Genomic DNA, 27,855 nt, shown 5'->3' with positions numbered 1-27,855 from the left:
TGACTTTTATAGTAAAATTTTGTTATAATGGGTGGCTGTTATAAAAGAGGAAAGATTGCATGAAACAAAGATATTACCCATTTCCAATAGCTTTATGCAACATCAGTAATTTTATCCTGAATTTCAGAATTTCAATTTGGATTTGATTTTGTCCAGGATGAAAATGTTGAAGTTCAGAATGAAAATATTGATGTGGAATAAAACTATTGGAAAAAGGGATACAGATGATGTGGCGTCACTGTTTCATACAATCCTTTCCTATTAAAGAGAGGGTTGACTGCATGTGGAATAATAAGTTGACATGACTTCACAGTTTACACATGATAATATGTTTACCAAATCAGATTTTGGAAATAATATAACTTAATAAATTAACAATAATCATTTGAGTAAGACCAGAATTTTAAAATTCAAAAAGTTCACGAACTAAAAAAAAGATCAAATTAAAATATAAAGATTAAAGTGGTAGAGAAACATACATATTCTTGTTTTTGTTTATAACTATAAAAGAAATAGAAAATGGAAGGCACCTAGAACTGAACACATGTTTGTCTTTTTTATTGCATAGACTGTGTTAGCTACACTAAAACTGGAAATTAGAAGCTGGGAACCTTTTTATTATGAACTAAAGTAGTAAAGCATAATCAACGGATCTTAATGATTTTGGCAGGACAGTTATCAGCTGGATCTGGTGAAGGGAAATGATTAACAGGACCTCCTGGATTAAGTTGTTCAAGCCTGCATATTATGAAAGTAAAAGATTTTAACTTACACAGTGACCTAAAATGTACATTACTAAAAAGAAATTAAGCCAAACTCACTTATAGTTGAGGAGGAAATAATGAAGGAAAATGGTGATTTCAAGTTTGGCCAAATCAGCTCCAGGACAGGTACTACTTCCTGTTGAAAAGGGTAGAAATGCCCCTGCTTTGGGTATAAAATCCTGGAAACATTTTTGAGAAAAAAAAAAGCATAGTTATTACAATGCCATGGTACGAGGTCATTATTTCACCATTTTACTTACATCCCATCTTGAAGGAAGGAACTGGTTTGGGTTGGGATAAATTTCAGGGTCCATATGAACTGCACTTGTCCATACCAACACTTTCCAGCCTTGTGGTATCAGGTAGCCTTTAAAAAAACATATTAAAAGCAACTCTAAAACTGGGAAAATGAGTAATTAAACACGTAGAGTGGATCTGGTGAAATTATAGAGAAACTAACCATTGAGATAAGTTTCATTTTTTGCTTCTCAAAAGATTGAAAAAACATTGGCGCCTATTCGTAGTGTCTCATCAATCACCTAAAAAGTTATACAACAGTGATTTCATATTTGCAAGTGGAAATGATTGATGAACATATAAATCTTAATTCTAACCTTGGATAGATATTTCATTTGTTTAATTTCGGTGAAGGTTAAACCTTTCTGGGAAGAAGGTCTTCTTTTCACGATTTCCTCTTGCTCTTCCTGAAAAATTGGAATTTGAAATCCAATAAAAAAGTTAAAACAGATGAGTTGTTTTGGGTAAAAGACCGAAATCCCATTTCACCTTGGCCTTGTGCAACAGACGGGGATGATTATGGAGATGGATGGTGGCCCATATAGCCGTTCGAGATGTAGTTTCACGAGCAGCAATGAAGAGCCCGATTAATAAACCAACAAGGAGTTCATGGTTCATTGCTCTCCCATCCTCAAAATCAGCTTTCTCAATAAAGTCGATTATGCCTGTGTTTGGGTTGGGGTCATTACATCTCCTCTCTCTCCTTTCACCCAATACACCTCGAATCTTATTCGCCAGCACCTTCCTGGCCTGGACTGCTCTATGATATGGAAAACCAGGGATGTTAATGGGAGTGGTATGTAATCCATGGTATACTTTTCTATAATACTCCTCCATGGATGCAATTTGAGTATCGTCAGTTCCAGAGCCAAGCAAGATGGCTATAATGAGTTTGAACACAAACTTATTCACCTCAGGAACGAAAAGGATCGGTTCCTTCAGCTTACTACATTCTTCCAGTGTGTTGATAACGATTTTCTCAATGGTCCCTAAATGCGATGAAGGTGGTTGGTGTTGATTGAGAGCCGTGGTCAATAGCCTGTGAAGTCGCTTGTGACTAGAAATGTAATCGAATGGCACATGATCACCCAGAATCAGATTTGAAACAGGGTAACCCCATTGAAAGTTGTTGTCATCTGTCAACACTTTCCTACATAACTCCGCACTGCAAACTATGATGCTTGCGTTCCCAAACAAATGGGTCTTGTAAATCCCTGTTTTACCGTACCTGGATTTGCTTCCATGTTAGTTCTTTTTCCTTTAAAGAAGGTTGTTAGTTTGGAGATTAAATTAAAGCAGGGTTGGCAAGAGACCTTTTCTTCAAATTGTTGATGAAGGATTCTGGGTTTTGGGATTTGTAAGCTCTTATGAAAGACCACGTATTCCCAATCAATGGCCATCCCATATCACCTGGAGGGAGAGACTTAAGCTGCTGCTGCTGCCCTAACCTGTTCACATTTTATCATTCATTAATTTTTCCAGTGAAAGGTTAATTATCACTTAAAAATTCTAATGGTCCTTTTCGATGTGCAATAAGATTAGTTCTGATGACATTAGAAGCTCTTATGGTTAGGTTGGATTGAGTTCGGATAGGATACATATATATTAAAATATTTTAATTGTTGTTTCATTGTTTTAATATTATATTAATCATATCCTCTCGTTAAATACATATTTCAAATTTAAATCCAGATGTATTTTAAATATGATTTGAATGTGCATAAAGTGACGTCTAAACTAACAAAAAGATTTGATTAATACAATATTAACATTTTAAACATTTAATTCGAATATTTTAAGATATATTAAAGTAAGTACAACCCAAATCTTTTCAAACAATAAGAAGAGATGATAGTTTGAACACTTTCTCAGTTGGGGTGTCCATCTAGAAAAAAATTAATTACTTGCGATATAGTATGAAACGGTTGAGTTAAACTAAAAAACCTATTTGAGTCAACTGTTAAAACAATTTTTATAAAATTTTAAATATTTTTAATCACTAATTTATTTTAAAGGGGTCAAATTCAGAATCATAGTCTAACTAATTCAATCATTAGGTCGATTTTTAAAAAAGATTAATTCGACCATTGATTTGATTCCGAAAACATTGGCTTGAAAAAGTAGTAAGGCGGATCTAATGCTAATTAACACCGGTTATTTATCTGCTGAGAATTGAAGTCGGGATTTGCTGGTGCCATTGAAACCGTATGCGGTCAAGCTTACGGAGCAAAGCAATATCAAAAGTTTGGAAGTTATACTTATTGCGCAATAATGTGTCTAATTCCTATCTGTCTTCCGGTTTCATGGACAAGCTATTAGTGCTAACGGGGCAAGACCCTGAAATTGCGAAGGTGGCTTGGAGATGCGGGTTATGGCTTATACCTGCGTTATTTCCCTACTCCATTCTTCAGTCTCGAGTTCGATATTTCCAAATAATTTATATTAGTCCCTAGTCTCTATTTCGATTAAAATGTTAACATGAATTTTTTTTTCAAAACACCAGTTTAGCACACAAAATATATTTCAACATAAGTTAGAGAATTTGTGTGTTTTCAGAAAAATATCCACATAAATATTTTAACCGAAATAATTAAGGGCATTAATTATTTGTAATAACGAATGGTATATAAAGGTAGAGAAATATATTTATATAAAATTAAAATTTATGGACCAAATTCTGAATTTATGCATAGTAGAGAGGAAATAACATTATGATAACGTAAGATTTTATTTTATCTATATATAAAAAATTGTAAGAATTATATATTTGATAACAATGATAAAAAGAACAAGCTAAATTTATCAATTTGGCCTTTATTTCTTTTTTGAGTTAAATTTGGACCTTAACCTTTTAAAAAGAGTCAAATTTGACCATTAACTTTTTAAAATAGAGTCAAATTGATTTTTTAACAAAAATACTAACTAAAATGCTAAATTTTTAAGCATGGTAGTCCACATGTACTTCATGCTAATTTTTTGAATTTTGAATTTTTAATATTGTTATAAATTTAAATTATTTATTGACTAGCATAAAGTACGCGTAGACCACCACACGGGTTTGCACACCAACGTCGTTAAAAAAATTAACGTCTTAGTCAGCATTTCTGTTAAAGAAAAATAATTTGACTCTTTTTGAAAGGTTAATAGTTAAATTTAGCTAAAAAAAGGGGCTAATTTAACAAAAAAAATAAAAATATTAAGGACTAAATTTATTATGATGTCAAAAAATATATTGAAAAGAATCCCTAATAGATTATTATTTGACACGTGTCTATTTTTTTAATATTGGCTTTTGGTTTTAATATTTTTATTTTCTTAAAAGATTTAATGTTTTATTTTAGAAAGAAATAGTTTGTTTAAGTTTAATTAAATTAGAAAGATGAATTATAGGAATAAAAAGAAAAAATTCAAACATATAAGGATTTACCTCTCATAGGCTTTCTTAAGGAATCCAAATGAAACAGCAAATGTTGCCACAATTATAGCAATTCTCCACAAATCTAACTCCATTTCTTCACTTCTCTGTGTTTTGGGTTTTCAAGTATAGGAGCTCTGATTTATAGTACAAAACTCATAATTAAATGCACCCATAAATATTAAAATTTTGCATTAAATAAACATCCAATTCGATTACCAAAATTTAGGTATTTAATTTATACTTGAAAACTTATCACACATGTATACGCGTAGAAATCACAAATATATAACATAAATGTGTCTCTAAAAATAACTTATAATAAAGAATGAAACATGTACACGAAAATTAATTAATAGTGATACACGAAATATGTACGATATTAAATTTTTTTTTAAAATTTAATTTGTTTATGAGTCAGTATTGATCAATCTTAAGTCGATGTCGAGTTAAAGGTCTTACTAATGCAATTGGTTCAGGTTCAAATCCCACCATAAGCATATTATTATTATTTAAATAAAAAGACTGAAGTACCCTCGAATAATAAAGCTTATTTTAAATGTGAAAGGGCATTTTCGTAATTTTTAACTGAGTTGGTGATCCGATTGAGGGTAACACCAACTCAATCAGAAACTTAAATCATAGCACAGTATACAGTTGATGAAAGTAATAAAATGTGTATAATAAAATTAAAATATATAAAAATATGCATATTTTTGAAATAAAAAAGATTAAAGTATCTTTAAATAATATAACGTATTTATATTGTTTATAATTATTCTAACCGTGCTGATAACTCGATTGGGGGTAACACTAACTTAACCAAAAATTTAAATAATAGTAAGTAGAGATATGGAGAGAGTTTTAGATATTTACAGTGCTTTTATGGCTCAACCGTGCGACATGGGTAGACTCCAATTTGCCTAATGTTTTTAATCTGTTTTCGACGTATCAGCTCTCATAATTAACGCGTTAGGCATTATCAGACTTTGAATGAATAGTGATTAATTGAAGCCGGCTGCTCATACCAAAGCCTGCCAAACCTGCTTCTTATCCTTTTTCCATATTTATGTTTTGTATATTAAATTTAAGTAGTTTTATATTTTATCTAAATAAAAAATATTTAATACACATAATCAATGCATGGAATAAACAATTAGTATTATATATTATAAGTTCTAAATAAACAAATGGTACTCCTCATTTAAAGCGCTTACTTTCACTTTAGATAAACTACTCTTTTATTTCTTGCCTTTTTTAAACCATATTAAACATAATTTAATTATTATGCGTATATTATAATTTTAAATTGATCTTATTATTATTTTTTATAATAAAATTCCTTTTTTAAATTTTAATTATAATTATTCGCCATAAATTAATATTTTTGTTAGGACAAAATTTATAATAAAAAATGGATAATAATTTTAATATTTCAAATCCAAATTTTTTTGAATTATTTTAACAATTGATATTTCTATTTATTATAATTTTATTTATATACTATTAATATATTTATCGATTTTTTTTATGTTGACATTAAATTTACACTACTTTTTATTTCTTTTTAAAAACAATTACATTAACAAAGCTCGTGTATCTCATAGGTCTGCAAATTAGTATTATATATATTATAGGTTCTTAGGTTTTAATGAGTTCATACTATAAAAATTTGACATGTAGCAAGAAAAAAAAAAGCATACGTAGATGTGAAAATTCAACATAAACCCTCCTTATTTTTTATTTACTTTAATTTATACACAATCAATTCGTGCATTCATCATTTTATTAATAAAAAAAAAACTCAAAATCCTCTTAAATGTTAACTATTTTTTTATTTAATAGTTAACATTTAAGAGAATTTTATAAACTTGATTTTTGAGTTTAATAAAAATCTAGTTTAGTTCTTAATTATTTAGGAACACATGGCATATTCATAATTTTTTTACATTTTAGAAAAAAATAGTTAAATATTAGTTTTGGTCCCTTAATATGCTTAAATTTGAGATTTAATCTATGTTTTTTTTTTAATTTTTAACATAATTTAATCCCTATATTTTTATAATGTTATTAATCAATCTAAATAATTAATATCATTAACTTCTGGATTAGAGCATCATATGATTATATATAATTTGAATACTCTAAGAGTCTTAGAGATAGTCATGTGGCTTCTTATTTGTTTTGGGTTTGCGTTGCTTTTCTTATATTATAAGACAATGGTCAAATTTCAATTTAGTCCTAAATTATGTTAAAACTTGAGATCTAATCTATTTACTTTAATTTTTGACATAACTTGATTCTCTACTTTTATAATGTCATTAGTTAGTCTAAATAGTTAATATTGTTAACTATTTCAGTCAAAATGTTGTTGTCAATTTTTTTCAAGAACACTATTCCAACAAAAAAAATTATCATGATAATTTTAAATGGATGTTTTAAAGAAAAAAAACCATAATTAATATTTCCAATATTATTATTAGATGACTATTAAGTGAAAATTTTAAAAATTTTAAAATATCTCACCAAAAATTTTAGCGAAAAAGACTAATTGGTTAAACTTCATAAAAGATTTGGTGACTTGAATATCTCCTTAAAGCCTCAGCACATAAATACTTATTTAATAGATTTATTCCTTTAAACATATTACAAATGTTTGTTTTAGAAATTTTATTAAATTCCTCTACTTCAACTTTAATATAATTTTCAAAAGATTTTTTTTATAGTTTTTATAAACAATTTCTAAAAACTATTCCAAGGTGTAATCATTTTATAGTACATGTAAATCACACTAAATTAAAAAAATTTATTTCTTTTTTATCTTAATCAATGATCAAGGTTTCGATCCTCACTTTATATATGAAGTAGCTTTAAAATTCGTAAATGTCTACCTGCAAAACGCAAAGTTGGAAAAAAAAAATCTTTACTTTTGTCATTTTTTTACACCTAGGGTGTCCTCAAGCCATATTAATCCATGTGGAATAGAAAGCCTTTTAATAAATGCGCTTCTTCAAGTTGAAACTTGCATTCTTGACCTTAAAATGGGGACTTCAACGATCAACTTTATCGGTCACTTTGTATTCTTCTATTTATAACTATCGAAAAGAAACAGACGCATCTGAATCAAGTTGTCTTTTTTATTACATGGGTTGTTTTTGCTGGGGAACCTTATACCTGTAAACTAAAGTAGAAGTTAGTAACAATCCCGAGCATAATCAACGGATCTTAATAATTCTGGCAGGACAGTTGTCAGCTGGATCTGGTGAACAAGGCAAATAATTAACAGGGCCTCCTGGATTAAGTTGCTCAAGCCTGCATATTACAAAACTTGTATTTTAACCTTTTAAATTGTAATCATTGTAAAGAAAAAGGTCAAATTTGGTTTCCTTTTCTTTGTATGGTACTTAATTTAGAACTTTAATTTGATATAATTTTGTCCTCCTACTGTGCTATCAATTTTGATTAAATATAATGTTAGAGGACTAAATTAAAAACTAAATTTCCAAATTGAATACAGTACAGATATGAAAAGTATAATTTGATTAGAAATTTTTGTAAGTAAACCCACTTATAGTGAAGGATGAAACAATGAAGGAAAATGGAGATCACAAGTTTGGCTAGATCAGCTCCAGGACAAGTACTACTTCCTGCTCCAAAGGGTAGAAAAGCTCCTGCCTTGGGTTTAAAACCCTGTAAACATTTAAAACCCAGATTAAAAAAAAAAGAAAAAAAAGAAGCTATTGTTTTGTGTATTCTCAGTGTAATTTAAGTTTATTGAACAATGGTTAATGGAAAATCTGCATTTTACTTACATCCCATCTTGAAGGAAGGAATTCTTTTGGGTTGGGATAAATTTCAGGGTCCATATGATCTTTGAGTTTGGGTCATTACGTTTCCTCTCTCTCTTTTCACCCAATACGCCTTGAATCTCTTTCACCAGCTTCTTCCTTGCCTTGACTGCTTTATGGTATGCAAAACCAGGGCTGTTAATAGGAGTGCAAAATAATCCAGAGAATAAATCTGTATAAGACTTCTCCATTGATGCGATAACAGTATTGAAAGCAATCTTATTCATCTCATGGAAGAAAAGGATTGGTTCCTTCATCTTACTACATTCTTCCAGTGCACTGGTAACAATTTCTTCAACACTCCCTATATGAGCGGTTCGTTTCGAGTGAGACTGCTCGTTGTTAGCCTGTGAAATCGCTTGTGACCCGAACCCGATATGTGATCCGATGGCATTCCATCCAGAACTAGACTTGAAAGAGGGTAACCAAAATGAAATTGCTCATCATCTGTCAACACCTTCCTGCATAGCTCCGGACTACAAACTATGATGCTTGGGTTCCGAAACAAATTGGTCTTCTAAATCCCTGTTTCACCGTACCTGGATTGCTTCCATCTTAGATTTGTTTAAAATATTAAGAAGCCTGATTATGGTAGAGACTTAAACCTTCGTTTCAAATTGCCGATAAAGGATTCTGGATTTTGGGATTTGTAAGCTCTTACGAAAGACCACATGTTCCGATCAATGGCCACCCCATATCACCGGGAGGGAGAGAGTAGGTGTTGTTCCGTATTTGATTTAATACTTTAAAAAATGATAAAAATTTAGATTATTAAAATGATAAAATTATATTTTTATTATCGTAAAAATATACAATTTAATTCTAATCTCACCGGTGTTAAAAAAATAATTCAAATATTTTAAAATAAGTAATATATATTTTTCCTTTGAGTTTGAAGAATAGGGTTTTGCAGGTTCCTGTCCCGCTCAGTTGGTTTCTTAAGGATCCAAATGAAAGAACAAATGTTCCCACAATTACTGCAACAATCAACCACAAGAAAACTAATCCCATTTCTTTAATTCTCTATACTTACCCCCTAGTCTTTGCCCTTGAGTTTCTTTGTTTATAGGAGATAAAATTTATAGTATAAAGTTGCTCTCAATCATCTTTAAACTCCTCTTAAATGTTTTAACTATTTTTTTATTAAACTCAAAAATCAAGTGTTAAAATAATTATATTGATCTTTTAATACAAAATTATATGTCATTTTTCATTCAAAATCATATTTAAAAAATAAAGAAAAGAAACAGATGGATTCTTGGATATAATCAGCTTGTAGGGATTTGTTCTGTTTTAGATGCTGAATTGTAGTTAAGATTTATGTTTTAGATGCTATTGATAAGGGATTTCAAAGAGTATCTATCGTTTCAGACAGTCTAGAAGCGGTACAAACAATTCAAGGGAGTGCTACTAAGGTGTCGAACTCCGCCTTGGTTAGAAGAACTAATCTACATTTAGCTAAATTGTTGCTATGAACGATACAAAACTTTTCCAAAGATTATAATAAAGAAACTGATAATCTAGCTAATATGTATGTTAGTAATAATGGTAGTACTCAATTTTTTGTTACGCCTTTGAAGGGGTATGGATATACCTCTAGTTAGTTTTATGTTATGATGTTTCATTCATCAAAAAAAAATATAATTATTGATCATTAAAAAATGGATTAAAAACAGCATAAATACTAAATATATAACATTGTTTATAATCATTAATAATAAAATATTAGTATTTATTTGTATTTCAATCAGGTTAAACTCATGCTTAAGATTGCCTGTCTAATTGTCTCTTTGGATGGACGTTTACTTTCATTGCATTACGTTTAGTTTTCTTTTTGTCTCATGCTACAATATCTAATTTCATCGCTACTGCTATTTTTATGCTAATTACAAGTAAACACACCGCCCATCCAAACGAACCCTAAGACTCAATTACTTTACAAGTAAAAAATAACTCATAAGTTTAGGTAGAAAGTTGTTATACATGCTACACTAAAACCGTGGTCCTTGATGCCCAAATGAAATTTATTGGCCTCTATATTGGCTTCGTTAGCTGTTGCTTTCCTATTCTAAACAATTAGCATATATTTAAAAATATTAAAACTGAAAATTGAATAAATTCATTAATTATTTGGACCCAACATCAAGACATTTTGAACTATGTTTTTGGTTTTATTTTTGTCACACAACTATACAATTTTTTGTTGTACTCATTAAATTTTTTGAAATTAAATATTTTAGTCACTCTCTCGCTAATTTCATTAGATGAGAGAGTGACAAAAACTGATGTGGGCTTTTTTCATTACTCTAATAACAAATTTAGCTATCTAATCTTTATACATTCTATCAATTTGATTTTAAACAAAAAAAATTAATAATTTAGCCCTTATTATTTACAAAATTTGTCGTTTTCATTCAAATTCTAAAAATTTTAATAAATTGAACCCTCGATATTTGCAGAATTTATCAATTTAGTTCTAATTCTAAAAATTTCAAAAAAGTAAAAAAATATTAAAATATAATCATTTTTAGCCATTGAGCTCATCTTTTAATTTTTTGGGGGAGCTAAAATCAAAATCAAAACAGGAAGCGTGTCACCGCAGAACTAATCTATTCATATATTTTCTTCTTTGAGTTAAGGTAATTTCACCAATTTCCCTTCTTCTTTTTTTTTTTACTTCAAGTTTTGTATGCCTTAATTCAATTATTATTTAGAAAATATAAGTACTACATTGAACATTTTATGAAAATATAAGTCCCAAATGTGATATTATCCTTTTTTTTGGAAAAGTAAAACAAAACATATTGCCGGAAGAATGGAAGCTGGGTCTCCTGGGTGAAAGCCAAATATCCTAACCACTGAACCACAATGGATGAAATTGAAAATTAAAGAAATTTTAAATTTAAATTTGGTCACTAAATAACAAAAGAATGAATATGAAGACAGAAGAAATTTGGTTAGCAAATAACAAAATGAACAAAATTTGAGTGCGAAGATGAAAAATAACAGGTAGCAGAGAAGACTATCAGGTTCAGAAATTTGAGTTTTTAACACAACATGGTCTCTACAAAAGTATGTTTCCTTATTTACATTGATATGGGGAGAATCACAAGCGAAACAAATCCACATTAGGTGTAAAAATCACACAACACTACAACAAGTTCAGTTCTAGAAATCATTAACAGCCACTGTATGTATTAAAATCTCCCATTACAATTTTGTCTCCTTTAACCTGCATGGTTCCCAAGCACAACAGGAGGCACTTGAGCATCAGGAGACGTATCGGATATCGAAATCAGTTCAGATCTATATTTTTCAGCTTTGTCGATTGCAGCCACAGCGCCATTTGCACCATCTATGATTTTCAATGCATGATCTGAATTCGGATCAGTATCAGGTACAGAATAAGATATCGCAATAAGCAACTCGCGAGCTAGCTCCTGAGTAAACTTTTCAGACGGTACTTTACTATCCATATAATGGCAATTTTCTCCTGCAATCGAAAACCGAACTTGAATCTTATTTTGATCAAAGGATAAAGACAACGGTAGAGCATATACAGCTTGAACAGATTCCTGTCATTTGAAACATCATTTTACCATTCAATTACATTCAGAAATGACACATTTCATACATAGACCCGATCTAACATCAGAGGCAACACTAAATTAGGAGTTGGGACAGTAAAGGCGAGCGACATATGCATGCTTGCATTGTTCGGGCTAACTTGTGGACTAGAAGGCCATTTTATCAATATATCTAAGTGACATTTTTTTATCTCATCAGCTCATGACTTACCCATTCACAATTCTATATACCGCAAATCTAATTCATAGATGGGCAGATACAAGACATCAATGAGATAAGATTAAGCCCCCAAAACTAGCTTTCTGAGTCCACACGCCTATTACTGGGTTATTTCTCTGTTAATCTCAACACTGCCAAGTAGCGACCCGTATATGAGCACATCTCTTGCCTTTGGGATAAATTAAAAGAATTATCACTACGGAATCACATGTTTCATACAAATAAGAAACAACATAACATCAATCAAAACGGTCTATTATAGCTACAGTAGGTATAACAAGTCCAGCTACACACAACCCATCATCAAGGTGTCGAGAGAGTTTGAGAAAGAACTTGGATAACCAAATTACTAGGACTCATAAGCAAGAAACTTCAAATAGAGATCTTTTTGGAAAACAAAATCATGACAGCAAATAAACAAGGCAGTGTTTCATGACCACTTTCAAATTCCTAGATTTGTTGGATCCCTATATAAGGGTGAATTTGAAAGTTCCTTTTTGATACAATTCCTATACAACCCATAAGCCCCCCAAACCCTTAAGTCAAAGAATAATACACATTTGAGCATGCTCGAACCCACATCCTCGACAGCATCAATGCATTTGAAAGTTCTATATATACATATAAACATCTCACCACTATCTGAAATTCATCTACCTATCATAGAAAGAATTTTCAGCTAAAAGTGACATACTAAAGCTTTTCTTCACAGCTAACAACAGAATCTAAATGTAAGATTGCAGTAAGCACATTCTCCAATGGAAATAAATTTCAAATTACAGAGTAAAACTTCAAACCCAGCAGATCAAACAGCAATTTATTGTGAAAAGAAAAAGAAAATGAGTTCAAATTCCCCGTAATACCCACATCAGTTCTCCCGTCAAGCTCACGAATTTTGAATCACCAGGGAAACATCCTCCCTTCCCCTTCAACTAAAAAGACGGAAAAAGAAACCTCCTATTTATCAACCCATACTCTAACAGTTAGTATTACGATATTTTGATTGGTTAAACTTTTCATGGCTCCAATAAACAAGAAGAAATATAGGGGTTCACAGAATTTAGAAAAACCGGTTCCTTAGGGTTTCCGATTAACCAACGGGAAAAAGGGCAGTTAAGATGATCACGGGACGAGGATCATGGTATCAGCCAATAGTAGAATTTACAGAAATAAATTTGTGAAAAGAAAACAGAAAATAAATAATCCAAAGGGGTGTAAAATCGTAAAACAATTATCGAAAAAATCGTACCTTTTTTGGATGGTAAAAGAAAAAACTGGATAATTTGACCGTGTCTGAACAAAATCCTCCATTTTTTTGGTCTTAAATGGAAGCTTTTAATATCCTCTGTTTTAAATGAAATTACACTTTTGGCCCCACCTGATTAATAAATAATTAAATTATGTATCATACAATTTAATCTTCTTTGCATCTCCATTCACGTTTCCACTTTCTAGAAATTTCACCTCTTCGTTAAACAACATAATTGAAATTTAGTCTTTTCCTTCGTTAAACATAGAAAATAATTTTTCTCTAAAAATAAAGATAAAAAATAATTTTATATTTTTTATGGTATAGGTATTAACTCGCTTACATTGTAATAGAGGTGTTCATGGGTTAAGTCGAGTCGAATTTGAGCTGAGTTTTAGTATGATATTAATATATTTTATATTTATTCAAACTTTAACCTGAACTTAAAATTTTGCTCATATTTGCAAAAGATTAACCTAAACTCATTTTACGTCTCCATTTATTAAAAAATATTTATATTAAATTATTTTAATAGTTAATAAATTTATATATTTTTATTTATTAAATTTTTTTATATGGTTAACTTTATTTTAATGTTTATATTACAGTAGTATTTTACATTTAATATAGATTTATTTTTTAATATGCTCTAAATTATATAATATAAAGTATTATAAATTTAAAAATGGGTTGAGCCAAGTTTGGACATTGATTGTTCAAGCCTAAGTCCAGTCTATATTTTAAATCTGCCTAATTTTTTTTGTCAAAACTCATTTTTCAGATTTAGTATTTTTATTCAAACCTTCCTAAATTTTAGGTGAACTTTCGGGCCTAGATAGATAACCCGACTCATGAACAGCTCTACTTTATATTAAAATTAATATATAAAAAATAAAATAAAAATATAAAATATATCATCTACTCTGGAATATATCATCATCTTCAATTCACCAAATTTAATGAACTAACAAAAAGAATCACGAAATTATTATACTAGTATTTAAATTTTAACGTGTCACCCTTTTATATAAAGGTAAATTTATTCATCTTTGCTTCCTACAAATAAACCCTTCTTCTTCCTTGTTAAACAAGATTGGTTATATTTTTCAGCTTTTAAACAATTACTCAAAAATCCTTTAACCTCCATATCCAATATGACCAGTGGGAGTTTTGTCAGGGTAATAAATTCGATAACTGGGTGGAAGAGTGACGCCCAAAGTAGCGCAATACCCTTTAATTTGATCACCAAACTCAGGACTTAACCTTCCATGATTAAACATCCAATTCTTGCACTTGCTCGACATACCCTGAACCGCTTCACAGCATGCATAGCTGAGCTTTATCTTCTTTTTAACCAAGGGCGCATAGATTTCATGCTCGCATCCATCTGCTTTGTTGATTTGTGCCCAACACACCCTTGGGTCTGGCATGTGTCTTTCATCCCATCCGACAACTGACAAAGCTGGTGTGATAGCTATGGCAAATGCTAATGCTAGGATGAGCAAAAGGGTCTGCTGCTGTTGCTGTTTAAAATAACCCATTCAGGTTTATTGGAACAAAGGATAGATTTGTTTTGTTGCATGGGTTTTATGCTGGAAATTTATACGAGTTGTTAAAAATGTTGAAGGAGCTTTCAGTAATGGTGGTATATGTGACAAGTTAAAGGGATTGTGTATTTATTGCAGGTTAACGTAAGAGCGAATGTTGGTCATTTAAATGCCATTAATAAAGTAACCTGTAAGAAAAAAAAAAAAGATAGACTTTTCACCACGAAGAAACTGTTTTCAGGGTATGAATCTATATAATCAAAGCACTTAAGGACGAATATAACACTTGTAACGTAAATAATCTCCTTGTTCCTGGGCTGAAAATGGGTATTTGCTTCTTCAAAAATGGAAAAGCTCCAAGGCTAGAGTGGGCTCAGAGACTCGTATTGGGCTTTATCTCCTAACAACACAAGTAATTGGAGTACATATTTTTTTTTTTCTTTAGGCTTTGTTGTGAGGTTTCTGGTTTGTTGAAGAAAATGGCAACAGCTGGAAGGGGAGGTCGAACTGTGACGGGGGCGAATAGCAGAGAAGGAACAGCAAAATCAACAGTGAATGAACAGATTTCCCAGGCCGTACTGTCCACCTCTAATCTCCTTCATCTCATGCAACAGTCTTCTCCTTCTCGGGTATTTTCTTTTTCTTATTTAATACTGGCATAAGCTATCTAACAAACCCTTTAATTTCCTGTTTCTGATTGTGAATTTTAATATCTTAATCAATTCTCTTTGCCCAAAGACAAAGAAAAATTATCTCTTTCTTTTCCCCCTTTGGGTGTCATAGTTTGATCTGAAGTATGGGGTGCCTTAGATTCTTAGCTGGAGATGAAAGTACTGAATTTTTGGGTTGGGTTTTGTTAGATTGATACTGAGAGAATGATAACTTTTATGGGTTAATGTTAGCAGACAAAAGCTGATCATCATTTGAATTTTTTTTTTTTGAAAATTTTGGCCTTAATTTTGCTCAAAAGAAAAACAGAGTCTCTTGTATCATTAGCATATATATATATAGGTTCATTGATGTGGACAATAGGCATAATCTACAAAATATGTTTAATTCATACTATTCCTTTTTCTTAAAATTTGACCAGTTTTCAGGTCTAGCTCTTGTTTGAGGTATAATTTAGAATAGTATTTTTAGTTTAACCACAGGCAGGGAGCAAAATCGTAAATTACAGTAATCTGACAGACTCCTTGAAGAATCTGCCTTCATACGATCCTGTCCATATTTTATCATATAGGTCTTCCAACGTTGCAAACTCAGTTAAGAGCTCCTGAAACTCTTACCTAGAAAAAGAGAACTTTCTTTTACTTGGTTGTTGATGTGCGTGTGCCACTTGAATCCATCTTTCGAAATTTTTTGCACCATGATATCTTTGATTACTTTGTATCTACAGACCCAATTGATGAAACTTCCTAAAATTCTTTTGGCCAAAGCTCCTACAATAAAAAATACAGGGCAGGTATATGACTCTTCCACGCTATAATAAATATATCTACACACAATATCAATTGCAAACTTTTGTAATTTGATCTGTCTTCTCTGTTTCATTGAATGCAGATGTTAGAGCTGATGCCTAGGGCTATTTCATCACTTGATGCTCATATTGATAATGGATTACAAAGGTTGAAATCTTGTGCATCAAGGCTGTACCATCAGTTATTGTCTGTTTTAGCATGGCATGTAGAATTCGGCATCATTCAGTGAGCCAGTATTACTTGCAAGAAAGTTGTTAAGTTGTTGTGTTATCGTAGATTACAGGTCAGGGAAAAAGGTTTGGTAATTTAATTTAGGAATTAGGAATGATGTAAACTTGCTGACACGTGTACAAGAGATGTTCCACAAGATGGTATTTAAACCCTAAATGTGAAGTAGACATTTGTTAATGCCACTCAATTAAGAAGCCATTTACTTAATTTGGTAGATAGATCCATCCTTTTCAACTGACTATACCGTGAATTATAGTCTCGTGCAGAAAGTAGTGAATTCCCTTTGCTGCCTATTATCACTGAGCTATAGTACTATGTTTCCGTTTTCCTTGGCTCATTTTAGTTTCTCATTTTGCAGTGTTCCACATCTGAAAACGGTAATTCAGTTACTAGAAAATATGGAAAGCAGCCAGCTTAGTTCTCTGTCTCAAGCACGTCTCTCACGAGCGGTATGGCCTCTCTTGCACATTTCAGTGTTTGTGCCTTTGCACATATATAAACATATGTAACTAGTAATTGCTCGGAAAATGCTTTAAAAGTTGTGAGTTTTCAGTTGCTTTCTCTTTCTTGAATCCCGTTTTATCCCAGGAATCTCAGCAGGCACATCAGCATCCCGAGGTTGGATCACCACCTTAAGTTCCTAGCCATACTACTGTTCTCTCGGCCATTAGTTTCTTTAATCAGGTCAAACCTTCTTGTTCATAGCTGAGAAAGATTCTAATCTGTAACTTTTGTAAACTGAGTTAGAGCAGTGTACAACTACTCCGGAGAACATGTTCCTTTTACATCTATTCTCATAATACGTCTCATTTTGCTGTCTGTTCTCATTGAATATGATAGAGAATAATTCCTCTCTGTTTTGCTTTCTCCGAAGACTGGAAACATGTTTCTACTTGCTACCTTGTAAGGATGCCCTCGGATTTTTTAAAGTAAAATGAGGTTCCCTATCATTCGTTCCAGTTATTTTTCCTTCTTTTTTTTTTCTTTTGAAACTATGATCTTTTTCTCATTGTACTTTTGATATTGGCTTTGTTAAATGCGGTTCGTTAGAAGTCTTTTTATAAAAAGAATGATCTCGTAAACAAAGGCATGCAGATTATGGTATGCCAACAACTATGGTACAGCAAAATCTGCTGCCTAAGAGCATATGGTCGAAATACTGGTTCGACTAGAGGGAATGAGAAATTAATAAGTATCTGCAAGCTATACTTTATTTTATGCTTTTGGAGGGCAATTGATGAGTCAATGAATGAAGTCCTACATTTATGTTAGAGGTGATGATCCACAGCGAGGCAAAGATGGCAAAGCGACATGGAACACAGCAACGGGTAGTGTGAGAATGCAAATGTGGTGACAGAACAGGAAAAGAAGGGAGTCTCGACACTTGCTGGACGCAGAGCAGAACAGTCAAGGCGCTTGTTTGCTTAGTAACTCTTTGATTCTTGAGGTTGATTGCCTGGTTTATGCTAAAGCTCTAAGTCTTCATTTTCATCAAAGAAAATCTCAGGATGGACGGCAGCTGTGCTAACATTGAGAGCCCTCTGCAACTTCCGATGGTCCAAGACTTCAACTTCGAGTAAAAACATTGAACTGACAGGTCGATGATCGGAGAGTCTTATTTCTGCTCGTTGATAACAAAGTTGTTTTATGCCTTTACCATACCAGAGTATACGATCACACCTACCAAGGTAAGCATATACAGAACTTAATTAATTATCAGTTACCATTGTGCCAGGTCTGTTGTGCTTTCAGAAACTTTCCGAAACTCTGATATCTGGTTTCTTGCTAAATTACTCAGATTTGAGTGTGAATGTTGGACACTTTATGTGTCCGACACAAGGATGTTCACTTTTTCTTAGCTTTTTCCTGTTTGTAAAGGGTTTTCAGAGGGTTATATCTCAATACTCATGTCAAGATATGGAAAAATAAGAGCCAGAGCAACATAGGTTTCTTGTCCGGGTACTTTTGTAGAAACTCATGCTTACCATGCCGGAGATCTCTTCTTCTCCCCTTCTTTAGGGTTCTCGCCAACATATCTATTAGAATTCATTTCATACTTGTAGGTAGGAGGAAAGTCTATGACCCCTTCTTTCCATCCATTGAAAATGTGCCCGCTATGCAGTTCATTATGAAGCTGTGGCACAGAATCGAAGCCATTAACGTCGTTTCTCTTGAAGCCATTAACTAAGTTATTGTGATACTGACCTGATCATTTTTGAGTAGTTCGTCCCAGCGCTTTAGAGCAACAAGCTTTCTCACCTTAGTGTCCGACATGCTAAGACGATAGTTCAGATCCCCAAACCAAAATATCTGACTGTTGACAGGGGCCACCATTGGCACACATTAATGTTCCTGGTTGAATATATTGATAAGAAAATTGGTTGACATTTTGCTTACTCGTGAGATGGGATTGTTTGTGATTGATCTGTATCAATGACGGATGAGAAACGTGTTCGTCGGATAATTTCGTACACATCGGCGTTGCGTCTTTGTTCAGCTCCATCTTTATGACCTGATGTCAAATGCGAACACACAAAGCACAGCCTGGATTGGAATAGAGTCATGCTAACAGAAACAGATCCCTGCAAAAAGCAAAATGCCATGAAGCCAACCACAGATTGTAAGACATTAAAGTATGGAGAGGCATGTAAAGGTACCTTGTTTCCCATGTAGCCCATAAGACCAACACCTACAGGAGAGACTTTCAAATTGTTAACATGTTTCCTCAGCCTCTTTCTCACCCATACAGATACGTAGATTCCAACCATTTGCTTGCTCACTATTCGCACGTACTTTGTCCTTGATCTTCCCCTATCATTGCCATGTTCCTCGATTGCTGCTTCCAAGAAACTATCATCCTCTTCTTCAGAAAACTCATCAGATATCTCGGAGAAGGAATCAACAACTTGTTCCAGCTTCTGTTCCTCTTGCACACAAATTGAACCCAAGTTTTCAGAACTATGGTGTGATCTTCTCAATCGGCTCCCTTTTAACCCCACATCATGAGGGTTGCAGGTGGTGAAATTGTCTGTCAGATTAAACCCAATTCTTGTTGAGCTGCTCAATGCTGTCCCCAGTTTTGGGGTTTCCTCTAATGAGTGTTCAGGCCAGACATAGTCATTAGCAGTCTCCAAATACTCCAATGGCAGGGCAGCTATCTCATCTGCTAATGCATCTGCAACAGAACACGTCCGTAACACAGGAGAAGATGGGGCACTATGGCATTTATGTTTGCTTTCAGGTTTCAAAGATTTGTTCAGAGTTCTTCTAATTATTGCTTCCCATTTAGGAATTGGCCTGTTATCCTCAGCCCCCAGTACATTTCCAGCATTCAAAGGGACCACCTCCTGGAACCTGCAAATACTCCGAGTATCATATACGGCTATGTGCTGAACACAGCTATAAGATTGGACGGGGAAAGAAAATACTCACCCGATAATGTAAATATCTGCTAGCTGTTCGGTGCAAAGCCAGTCATCAATGATAAGATCATCACATGGAAGTCTTCCAGCAACATTCCAAGTGCCTATTGTCACCCTATAGGCAACCATGATTTGTTTCAAATAAGAAATTTATAGCAACACCTTAGTTAAAGGCTTACACTTTTAAGCATAAGCAATCTTGCAGGCAAACCTCACATCCTTTGTGTTTATGTACTGTACGCGCAGAGTTTCTGATTTTCCCCTCCGGTGCCTTAACCGATAAACCTTAGATGACGAATCTAAATGACAAAACATCAAAAAGAAAAACCATATGAAACAAAGTTTAGAATTGACAAATTAGTAGTAGATAACAAAATAGATTCACAGTAATTAACTAAAAAAATTGCCTGAAATTTGGCTGCTGCAATCTTGGTTTTGCAGTGTGCTGTGGATATAATCGTCACCACCATTCAATCTTGAATCTTTAATGGAATAAGCTAGTGGGAGTTGCAGAAAAACATCATTGAAGAAACTGAAAATCTAAGGAAATATATGATTATGATAATGATAAATATATTATGATGTACCATCATCTTCACTCTCGGTTTCGGTTTCAGTCTCGACCTCATCTTCGCTAAAATCATACACCTTTGGCTTTATATTCAACCATTTCTTCATCACAATGGATGGCCAAAAGGCCTGAAATACAACACAATTGACCATGCTTATCATTAAAACATTGCAGTTTATATAAATTCACGCAACACCGAAGCTTTTTCTTTACCTCAAAACGCTTTCCCTTCCTAGTCTTCATAATCTTACATCAAAATCTGGGAAAACAGGGCTTTAGAAACTTAGATTAATAACCCATAAAACTAAAGAAAAAAAAAGTCACTTTTAAGACAACAGAATTTTTGTCCTAAACCAATCACATAAATCATCAAAGTGAACCTTGGATTCAGATGATATGTTCTAAGACAATCACAAACACTGAATGAGAAAAGAAACTATAATTGTCAAGAAAATAAAAAGAGCATAGAAAAACTGATCACCATCCCATCAGCAACCATGATTTGGTTAGAGTTAGACCCCACCATATAACTTGAAATAGGTAGCTAAACAAAATGGGGTAATCAAATATACTATAACATGAGCTAAATTATATCAATATATAGTAAACCATATTGTTATACATGAAAATATAGTAGATGTTTGAATATTTGATTTCATCAATTGTAACATTAGGAACCACAAAATGTTTGATCACCGGACCCATATGTGAAGTTGAACGGCTCTCTCTGGGTTTCAACTAAAAAGCCCCATCAACTTTATTCTTTCACTTAAAAAGTAAATTAAAAAAATACTTTTTTTATTTTATTTTGAAGGTTGTTGATTATTAGGAAAACAGCCATGCAAAGAATAAGAACATAAGTAAACAGGAAAGACAGAACAGGGAGAATAATATTAAAAATTCTTCCATTTGAAGTGTTCATCTTAAAATGATTTTTTTTCTTAATTATGTTTACATTCTGATGTAAAAAACATGATAGACAAATAAATAATTTATATGTATGCTGAAATTATGCTTAAAGGTTTTACTGTTAAGGGATTCCATTAGTTTCCAAACAACAGTACTAAATTCTCAATATTATAGCTGGAAAACATGTCAGGCCAGCTCAAAGTCCTAATCAAATCGTTCCATTACATAATGCTTGAGGTTAGGCAAAAATAAATAAATAAACGATAGGCTTAACCTTTTTTTATTCCTTAAATAATTATTATTCCTTTTCTCTCTTTGATCCTTTGCAGAAGTATCTATTCTCTTCTCTACTTGTTTGTCTAAAGACTGCCTACCTAGATAGATGCATGCTATGATAAACAAAATCAAGTCAAAGAAGGTATTAGCTCCCAAAGTACGAATATTTGTTTATGAGATCATTGTCTCCCAATAGAAAAGGATGCAAATGTTGGCATTTGAATCTCAAATTTATTAAATACCACCTTTTAAAAGTGATTATATAAAAAAAATGAGTTAAGCTTGGTGTTCAAGTAAATAAGAATATTATGATTTTATAAAGATGTGATTGCCAACTTCAAAGTACAGCAAAGCTTTCTTTTTCCTCCATTGCTTTCTAATTCCATCTTTTTCACGGTGATCACAACCACGAGATCATAAAGCAATTTGAACTGTATATATTCATGTTGCTTCCTTATATATACTCATTAAAATCTTATTCCAAAGTTTCCCATCACTCTTTACAGCTTTCACGTGAAAATGTTTTCATATATATATACATTTATTACAGCTTTCACGTAAAAATGTTTTCATATATATATATACATATATTAAAAACTTCATCTACTACTAATACTATACTGCCTTTACCCCAATGGCTCGTATATATCACATGATAATTCAATATTGGATAATAATAAACATATATATAAATGTTTGTGGAGTAGCAAATAGAATTACTCACGTCGGATCGCATTTGATTTGTATGTATGTATGTATGTATGTATGTATGTATGTATGTATGTATGTATGTATGATTTCAACACTCAAGTATATTATATGCCAGTTTTTCGCATTATAAAATTCTACATACATAAGCTCGCTCCATTAACAAGTTTGCTGCTTACTACCATTCATAAAATGAGAAGGAACAGATAAGTAAAGGGCAGAGTTGCATTCGGCTCAGGATTCAACTCATTGCCAAACCCTAATGTAGCAGTCAAATTTTACACACAAAATGGTGGTTATGCGTTTGGGAACAAACACACATGTTCTCTAGAAAAATGAATGAGTGGGGAACACATAAAGCTCCTATAGATTGTGTACAAACTCAGCAAAAAACAAAATAAGACCATCATCTGAAAAATATGAAGTTTGTCACTCCATCGACAATGCAATAACCTTCCTTCGGAAACCAACCAACCAACCAGATGATCATCACATAATGGTGCAACGGCTGCTTTCTTCTGCTGGTTGCGGAGCTGCCTGCTGGTACCTGTTTGACTCCGAAGGGTTGTAGGTGAACTCGGACGTATCCAGACCATACTGATATACATCCAGTGAAACAATATTAGAGCAACAAACAAAAGCAAAAGGTTGAGAAAAATAGAGATGATACAGAGGAAAACAGTAAGGAGAACAAAACATGGAAATAGAAGCAAACAGGTGGTTGTGTAGGGGCCGGACTGGTTGGTAGTTGGCGGCAAGTTCAATTGGACCATCCCAAACAGGGGTCAAAGGAAGCTATTATATCAGAGTACACCAGTACAGACACTACGAATATAATAAAATCTATGCACTAGGGCTCTGATGGTCGGAAATATCAGCTATAGAAACACATACACTTCGTAAATGAAACATTTGATTCGAGACTTTACTATACAGATTATATGTTAATCCTAAATCCTTGATGTTTAGTGGATTACTTGATTCAGTGACAAGATCTGAAGCCTCGAGAAAAATCAAGGCACAATATGAGAATTGGTCTAACCAAAAATTTACCAGACAGGACAACAATATGTCTACATCAAAGAGAAGGAATTTTTGGAACAGAAATCACCTTTTCCCTCATTCGTGCACTCCAAGCATCATTTCTGCTGGGTCGTTGATCAAGGCTGCCAGTAACAGGAACACCTGTAGCTGGAACTGGTGGCCTGTTGATTAAAGGCTGTCTGATTTGTTGCCTTGGTGCAATGAACTCATCATCACTGTCATAATCAGCAGGTACATTGGCGGCCCTAACCATAAGGGCTAACAAGAAAATAATAGCCTGCAAGTTAAAGTTGATTTCACACCCAAATCAGTAGAATTAATGACCAGAGAAATTATATCGGCCCAGATGTTATTCTAAGAGAGAAATCAGTGTCATTTTTCAATTGATTCAAGGCTTTATTTTGATGTATAAGAAGTACCAAGCAAAGTCACTTCAGTTCAAAGCAATAAATATCAGAATTCATCCATCAATCAATTTCTGTGCCATTATCATCCAGCAGAAAACAGAGTCATAAAACACATCGTTATCCTTTTTCATGCATCTAAAGTATCTTGTAATGCAATTTATCAACTAATTTTTTCCTTGGTGAATCATAGCCCAACAGTTTTCTCCAAATGAAGGCCTCCTAAAAGTTATCTAGGACTATAATGTCATATGTAATCATCTTAACCATAATCCACACAGGAAAGAAACAAACATGCAATGTTCCCAATTAATGATAGCTGATGAAGTTTTCAAGTTTGCTTTAGTACAGTTAAATTGAATGCTTTTCAACTTTAAGACTTGATTATGGAATTTAAATAAGAGTATATCTCTTTTTGTATGCTAGATATTTTTGCAACAGATAATCTACTCAGTAAGGACAGGAAAGTCCTAGACTATTCCGTGCTTTGTTATCCCAAAGAATCCTATCATATTCCCCAAAGCTAAATGACGATACAAAGAAACAAATTCTTAGGGCTGAGAAAAAAAAACAATTAGCATATTCTAAATGATCAGTTTTTTGCAAGTCAATGAGCGTGATTGTTCATGAATGTGAAGAAATTTTCAAATCCTCAGGATTAGGATAACAGTCATGTTACACTTACCTCTAAGACAACAATTCCAAGAGCTACCCATTTGACAATACTCCAATTTTCTTCCAGAAATTGATATATCATATCAAAATATCCTGTTTTATCTGTCGGGAGTTCCTAAAGAAATTAGCATTAATTAGATAACCAAAAACACCAGCTTCAATTAAATAGGGGGGAGAAGGGACCAAAAAGTAAGAAAAAGTTACTTCTTTCCAGCTTTTGTCGAAGAATATGAAAGCAGCACATCCCAGCTCCACCAAGATCAACAAGACCACCAACAGTGAATACTATGTTGCCTTAAGGAAAACAATCATAATTATAGAGAAGAAAAAAGATTGGAGATTAAAAAATTAGCAATTTATGAACTACTGGATTATAATGTTGTTAGGATGTTACACAATATCTATCTCTTAATTGCCATTGTGGAAAACACCGAAGAAGTAAATAGGATACACAACTCAAACAGCATAAATTCCGCGTCGAAGCTCCAATACAACCGAAACAAGATATAACAAAGAGAACCACACCTACTCCAATAAACAAATATATAAACCTGCAAAAATAGAAATTGAAAAGTTAAACAGAAGAGAACATGCGGAAAATTCATATAGACTTGTGAGTGGAATAGAAATTGGACAGTTAAATAACTAGTTGAATTCCTTTTGAAACTTATTCACTAACAAGTAAAATACATCTAATAATCAGCATTAGATCCTTCACCAATACACACGACCATGAGAAAATAAGAGGTTGGCATACATATCACGACCGGAAAACATAATATGTGATAGAATATGACACACAAATTACAGCTGCTCAAGCTCCAGCTTAGCTGGCCTTGAACTTTGAATCAAGATCAACCCAGTCTTTCAAAACCCAGACAAAAAATTGGTTAGCATTGCTCTCTCACTGCCTTGAAACTGTCCTAACCATCCTATTGGAAATGTCAAGACTAGAATACCTAGAAGGAAGCCTCAAAATCATTTCGATAATGATCCCTCCAATCCATTAGGTACCAGTACATAACAACATGATCCCACCAGTATCTGGGGATCTCAGAAGCCGATTTCATTCAAGCTAGCATGACTGAATTTCAAGCACAGTGCGTCAAAGTTCTACTAAATGCAGACATTTCGTCAAAGTTCTACACACTCACATTTTTAATTCAACTAATGCAAGCATTGCTAAACTAATAAAGAAATGCGAAAAAAACTCATACCATGCTTTTGGAAGATTATCGAAAATACTAGACGAAAGAGACACGGCCATGAGCATGGGCCGACCGAGCTGTATTTGGTCAGTGCCCACAGGTGACAAAAGCATGGCAACATCAGCAGCTCTTTTGTACTCAACAAACAAGTAGATCCCATATCCAACCATTGCCAAACCAACAAGAGTCATCAAGAAGTTCAACAGCTTCAACAAGCATTCTAGGCATCCTTTACAAGCCATCCTCAACAATGATCTTTTTTTATCCTCTTTATTACAGTTCTAATACCTGTTTCATCAACTTGTTCAAAGAAAAATAAAACACATTGAGACTTATATCAATAAATTAACCAACATATTGCATGAATAACTGAAATATTTATCTGGAAAGAAAAATAACAATAAAACATTTTTTGCTGATTAAAAAGCAGGAAAAAGGTAGCTTCTTTTATATACAAAAAGAAGAAAGTATAATTTTTTTTATATTATAAAATTCTGGAGACCACTTAAATGTACAGAATTCTAGGTTTAATTACTGGGTTTTCTAAGGAAACAAAACTGGGTTCCCAGAATTCTTGGTATCGTCAAATCCCAAACAATTTCTCAACGAAATCATCTGATTTATGCAAACGATCTTTACAAGTAAAATCAAAACCAATCCAATGCTTAAAAATATTATATAAAGAATTTCTACCTAACATCGCACGAAAAAAACAAATTGAATCAATCACTTACAGAATTTCAAATGAGGAATTCGATTGCAAGCTTGAATCTTTACGCTTTAGTAATAAAATTAAATTGAAATTTTTTTTTTAATTTCTGAGATGATGTTTGTGAAACAAGAGAGGAAGAGACTCGATAGCGGAAAAATTATATATCTTTTAGCGTATAAAGACGCTTTTTTTCAATTTTTGCTATTTTTCTTGTCATGACAGGATGGCATCGTAATTTTTCGACTTCCTTTTTTCGGATTTTATTCGGTGAGGTCTAAATGCCATTATTGCCCCTTTCGGTTAAAGTTGTTAGGTTATGAAAATTAGGATTAATTTCACTAGAAGTCCTCAAATTATAGACTAAATTATAATTGCTTTTTTCATCTATGCTTTTGTAAGTCTACCCGTCAACTTTGATATTGATCCCGGTAATGGGATGGAGCGGTGTTTTGATTGTCTCGATCCCAACTCGGAAATTCTTTTTATGAGGATAAAAATTAAATTACAATTTTTTGATAATTATTTTAATAGTTTTATTTTTATAATTTTTAAAGGATTAAATTAATTTTTTATCATTTTTAAGGAGTTCAAAATGTAATTTTATCTTTATTAATTTAAAATTTTAAAAAACATAAATATAAAATTTTTAATAAAAAAAATCCGTCCCAAACCATGATGTTAAGAAAAAATGTTTCTATATGATCGTAGCAATTAACAAATTTTCTATCTCTATTCTTTTTTATTTTTCGTATGAAGCAAAGTTTAAATGTCAATTTGAATCTTATATTATTAAAAATATTTATTAATCTAAGGTATATATATATATTTAGAAAAGCATGTTAAATCTTTAACATCAAAACTAACGGGAAGACTTAATTGTAATACTACTTCAGCTTAAGGTTTCTGTTTCTGAAGTTTAACGATTAATTTAATATTTTGGCTTATAATCTGGGAATTAACCTTTAAAATTATTTGGTTTAAAGTGTTTATGCCCAAACTAATTCTAAGTTCAAGCTATGCGACATGTGTTGCTTTTATTTAAAAAATTTCATGAATTTTGTGAGCGGTGGTGACGCGGAAGGGCCTGGGCCGAAAATTTCACGTTAGATCATTAAAAATTAGGTCTTGAAAAGAAAATAAGTATTTTTTTTCATTTTAAAAAAATTAACAATATTTTATGTATCACCCCTTTGGTGAAGGTTACATGAAAAGCTGCCTAAAGTATTGGGAATTATCCATATTTATGGAAAATTAAAGATATGGGTATCAAATAATGGAAAGTCAAAGATA

General features: G+C 32.5%; 5 protein-coding genes and 1 long non-coding RNA gene across 14 annotated transcripts; 1 reads left to right on the top strand and 5 right to left on the bottom strand.

Moving 5' to 3' along the window:
* Positions 1–429: 429 nt before the first annotated feature.
* Positions 430–4,605, bottom strand: LOC107890618 (beta-amyrin 11-oxidase). The gene is made up of 8 exons (XM_041101218.1): positions 4,489–4,605; positions 2,375–2,509; positions 1,551–2,289; positions 1,379–1,468; positions 1,225–1,303; positions 1,025–1,131; positions 822–943; positions 430–738 (listed from the first exon to the last, which is right to left on the bottom strand). The coding sequence occupies exons 1-5, from the start codon at positions 4,569–4,571 to the stop codon at positions 1,253–1,255; spliced, it is 1,098 nt and encodes a 365-aa protein (XP_040957152.1). The 5' UTR covers positions 4,572–4,605; the 3' UTR covers positions 430–738; positions 822–943; positions 1,025–1,131; positions 1,225–1,252.
* Positions 4,606–7,990: 3,385 nt separating this feature from the next.
* LOC121220981 (beta-amyrin 11-oxidase) lies at positions 7,991–9,066 on the bottom strand. The gene is made up of 2 exons (XM_041101219.1): positions 8,289–9,066; positions 7,991–8,166 (listed from the first exon to the last, which is right to left on the bottom strand). Exons 1-2 carry the CDS (start codon positions 8,579–8,581, stop codon positions 8,094–8,096), a joined length of 366 nt encoding a protein of 121 aa, XP_040957153.1. The 5' UTR covers positions 8,582–9,066; the 3' UTR covers positions 7,991–8,093.
* Positions 9,067–11,354: 2,288 nt separating this feature from the next.
* On the bottom strand, positions 11,355–13,517 carry LOC107890619 (uncharacterized). Its single transcript, XR_001682004.2, has 2 exons — positions 13,381–13,517; positions 11,355–11,817 (listed from the first exon to the last, which is right to left on the bottom strand). It is a non-coding gene; the product is annotated as an uncharacterized lncRNA (long non-coding RNA).
* A 1,716-nt stretch (positions 13,518–15,233) lies between these two features.
* Positions 15,234–18,592, top strand: LOC107890621 (tobamovirus multiplication protein 2B). Of its 3 annotated transcripts, none has more exons than XM_016815134.2 (6): positions 15,348–15,556; positions 16,324–16,389; positions 16,488–16,552; positions 16,995–17,085; positions 17,225–17,320; positions 17,909–18,592. In XM_016815134.2, the coding sequence occupies exons 1-5, from the start codon at positions 15,407–15,409 to the stop codon at positions 17,270–17,272; spliced, it is 420 nt and encodes a 139-aa protein (XP_016670623.2). In that variant the 5' UTR covers positions 15,348–15,406; the 3' UTR covers positions 17,273–17,320; positions 17,909–18,592. The 3 variants fall into 3 exon arrangements, with proteins under 3 accessions (XP_016670621.2, XP_016670623.2, XP_016670622.2); XM_016815133.2 differs by lacking the exon at positions 17,909–18,592 and adding an exon at positions 17,511–17,583; XM_016815132.2 differs by lacking the exon at positions 17,909–18,592 and having other exon boundaries at positions 15,234–15,556; positions 17,225–17,583.
* Positions 17,829–21,395, bottom strand: LOC107890620 (type I inositol polyphosphate 5-phosphatase 2). Of its 6 annotated transcripts, none has more exons than XM_041101216.1 (11): positions 21,252–21,395; positions 20,843–20,888; positions 20,646–20,757; positions 20,466–20,555; positions 20,270–20,357; positions 20,069–20,173; positions 19,294–19,990; positions 19,034–19,218; positions 18,842–18,950; positions 18,622–18,770; positions 17,829–18,316 (listed from the first exon to the last, which is right to left on the bottom strand). In XM_041101216.1, exons 2-11 carry the CDS (start codon positions 20,870–20,872, stop codon positions 18,103–18,105), a joined length of 1,779 nt encoding a protein of 592 aa, XP_040957150.1. In that variant the 5' UTR covers positions 20,873–20,888; positions 21,252–21,395; the 3' UTR covers positions 17,829–18,102. The 6 variants fall into 6 exon arrangements, with proteins under 6 accessions (XP_040957150.1, XP_016670619.1, XP_040957148.1 ...); XM_016815130.2 differs by having other exon boundaries at positions 21,111–21,348; XM_041101214.1 differs by having other exon boundaries at positions 19,034–19,990.
* A 1,334-nt stretch (positions 21,396–22,729) lies between these two features.
* LOC107890623 (tobamovirus multiplication protein 2A) lies at positions 22,730–26,830 on the bottom strand. Of its 2 annotated transcripts, none has more exons than XM_016815135.2 (7): positions 26,588–26,830; positions 25,863–26,153; positions 25,097–25,196; positions 24,850–24,930; positions 24,656–24,760; positions 23,634–23,843; positions 22,730–23,119 (listed from the first exon to the last, which is right to left on the bottom strand). In XM_016815135.2, exons 2-7 carry the CDS (start codon positions 26,093–26,095, stop codon positions 23,012–23,014), a joined length of 837 nt encoding a protein of 278 aa, XP_016670624.1. In that variant the 5' UTR covers positions 26,096–26,153; positions 26,588–26,830; the 3' UTR covers positions 22,730–23,011. The 2 variants fall into 2 exon arrangements, with proteins under 2 accessions (XP_016670624.1, XP_016670625.1); XM_016815136.2 differs by having other exon boundaries at positions 25,863–26,141; positions 26,588–26,829.
* Between the last annotated feature and the right edge of the window lie 1,025 nt (positions 26,831–27,855).

The sequence above is a fragment of the Gossypium hirsutum genome, chromosome D09 (assembly GCF_007990345.1).
Source record: "Gossypium hirsutum isolate 1008001.06 chromosome D09, Gossypium_hirsutum_v2.1, whole genome shotgun sequence".
NCBI classification, from domain to species: Eukaryota; Viridiplantae; Streptophyta; class Magnoliopsida; order Malvales; family Malvaceae; genus Gossypium; species Gossypium hirsutum.
This window is presented reverse-complemented; position numbering and strand designations above follow the sequence as displayed.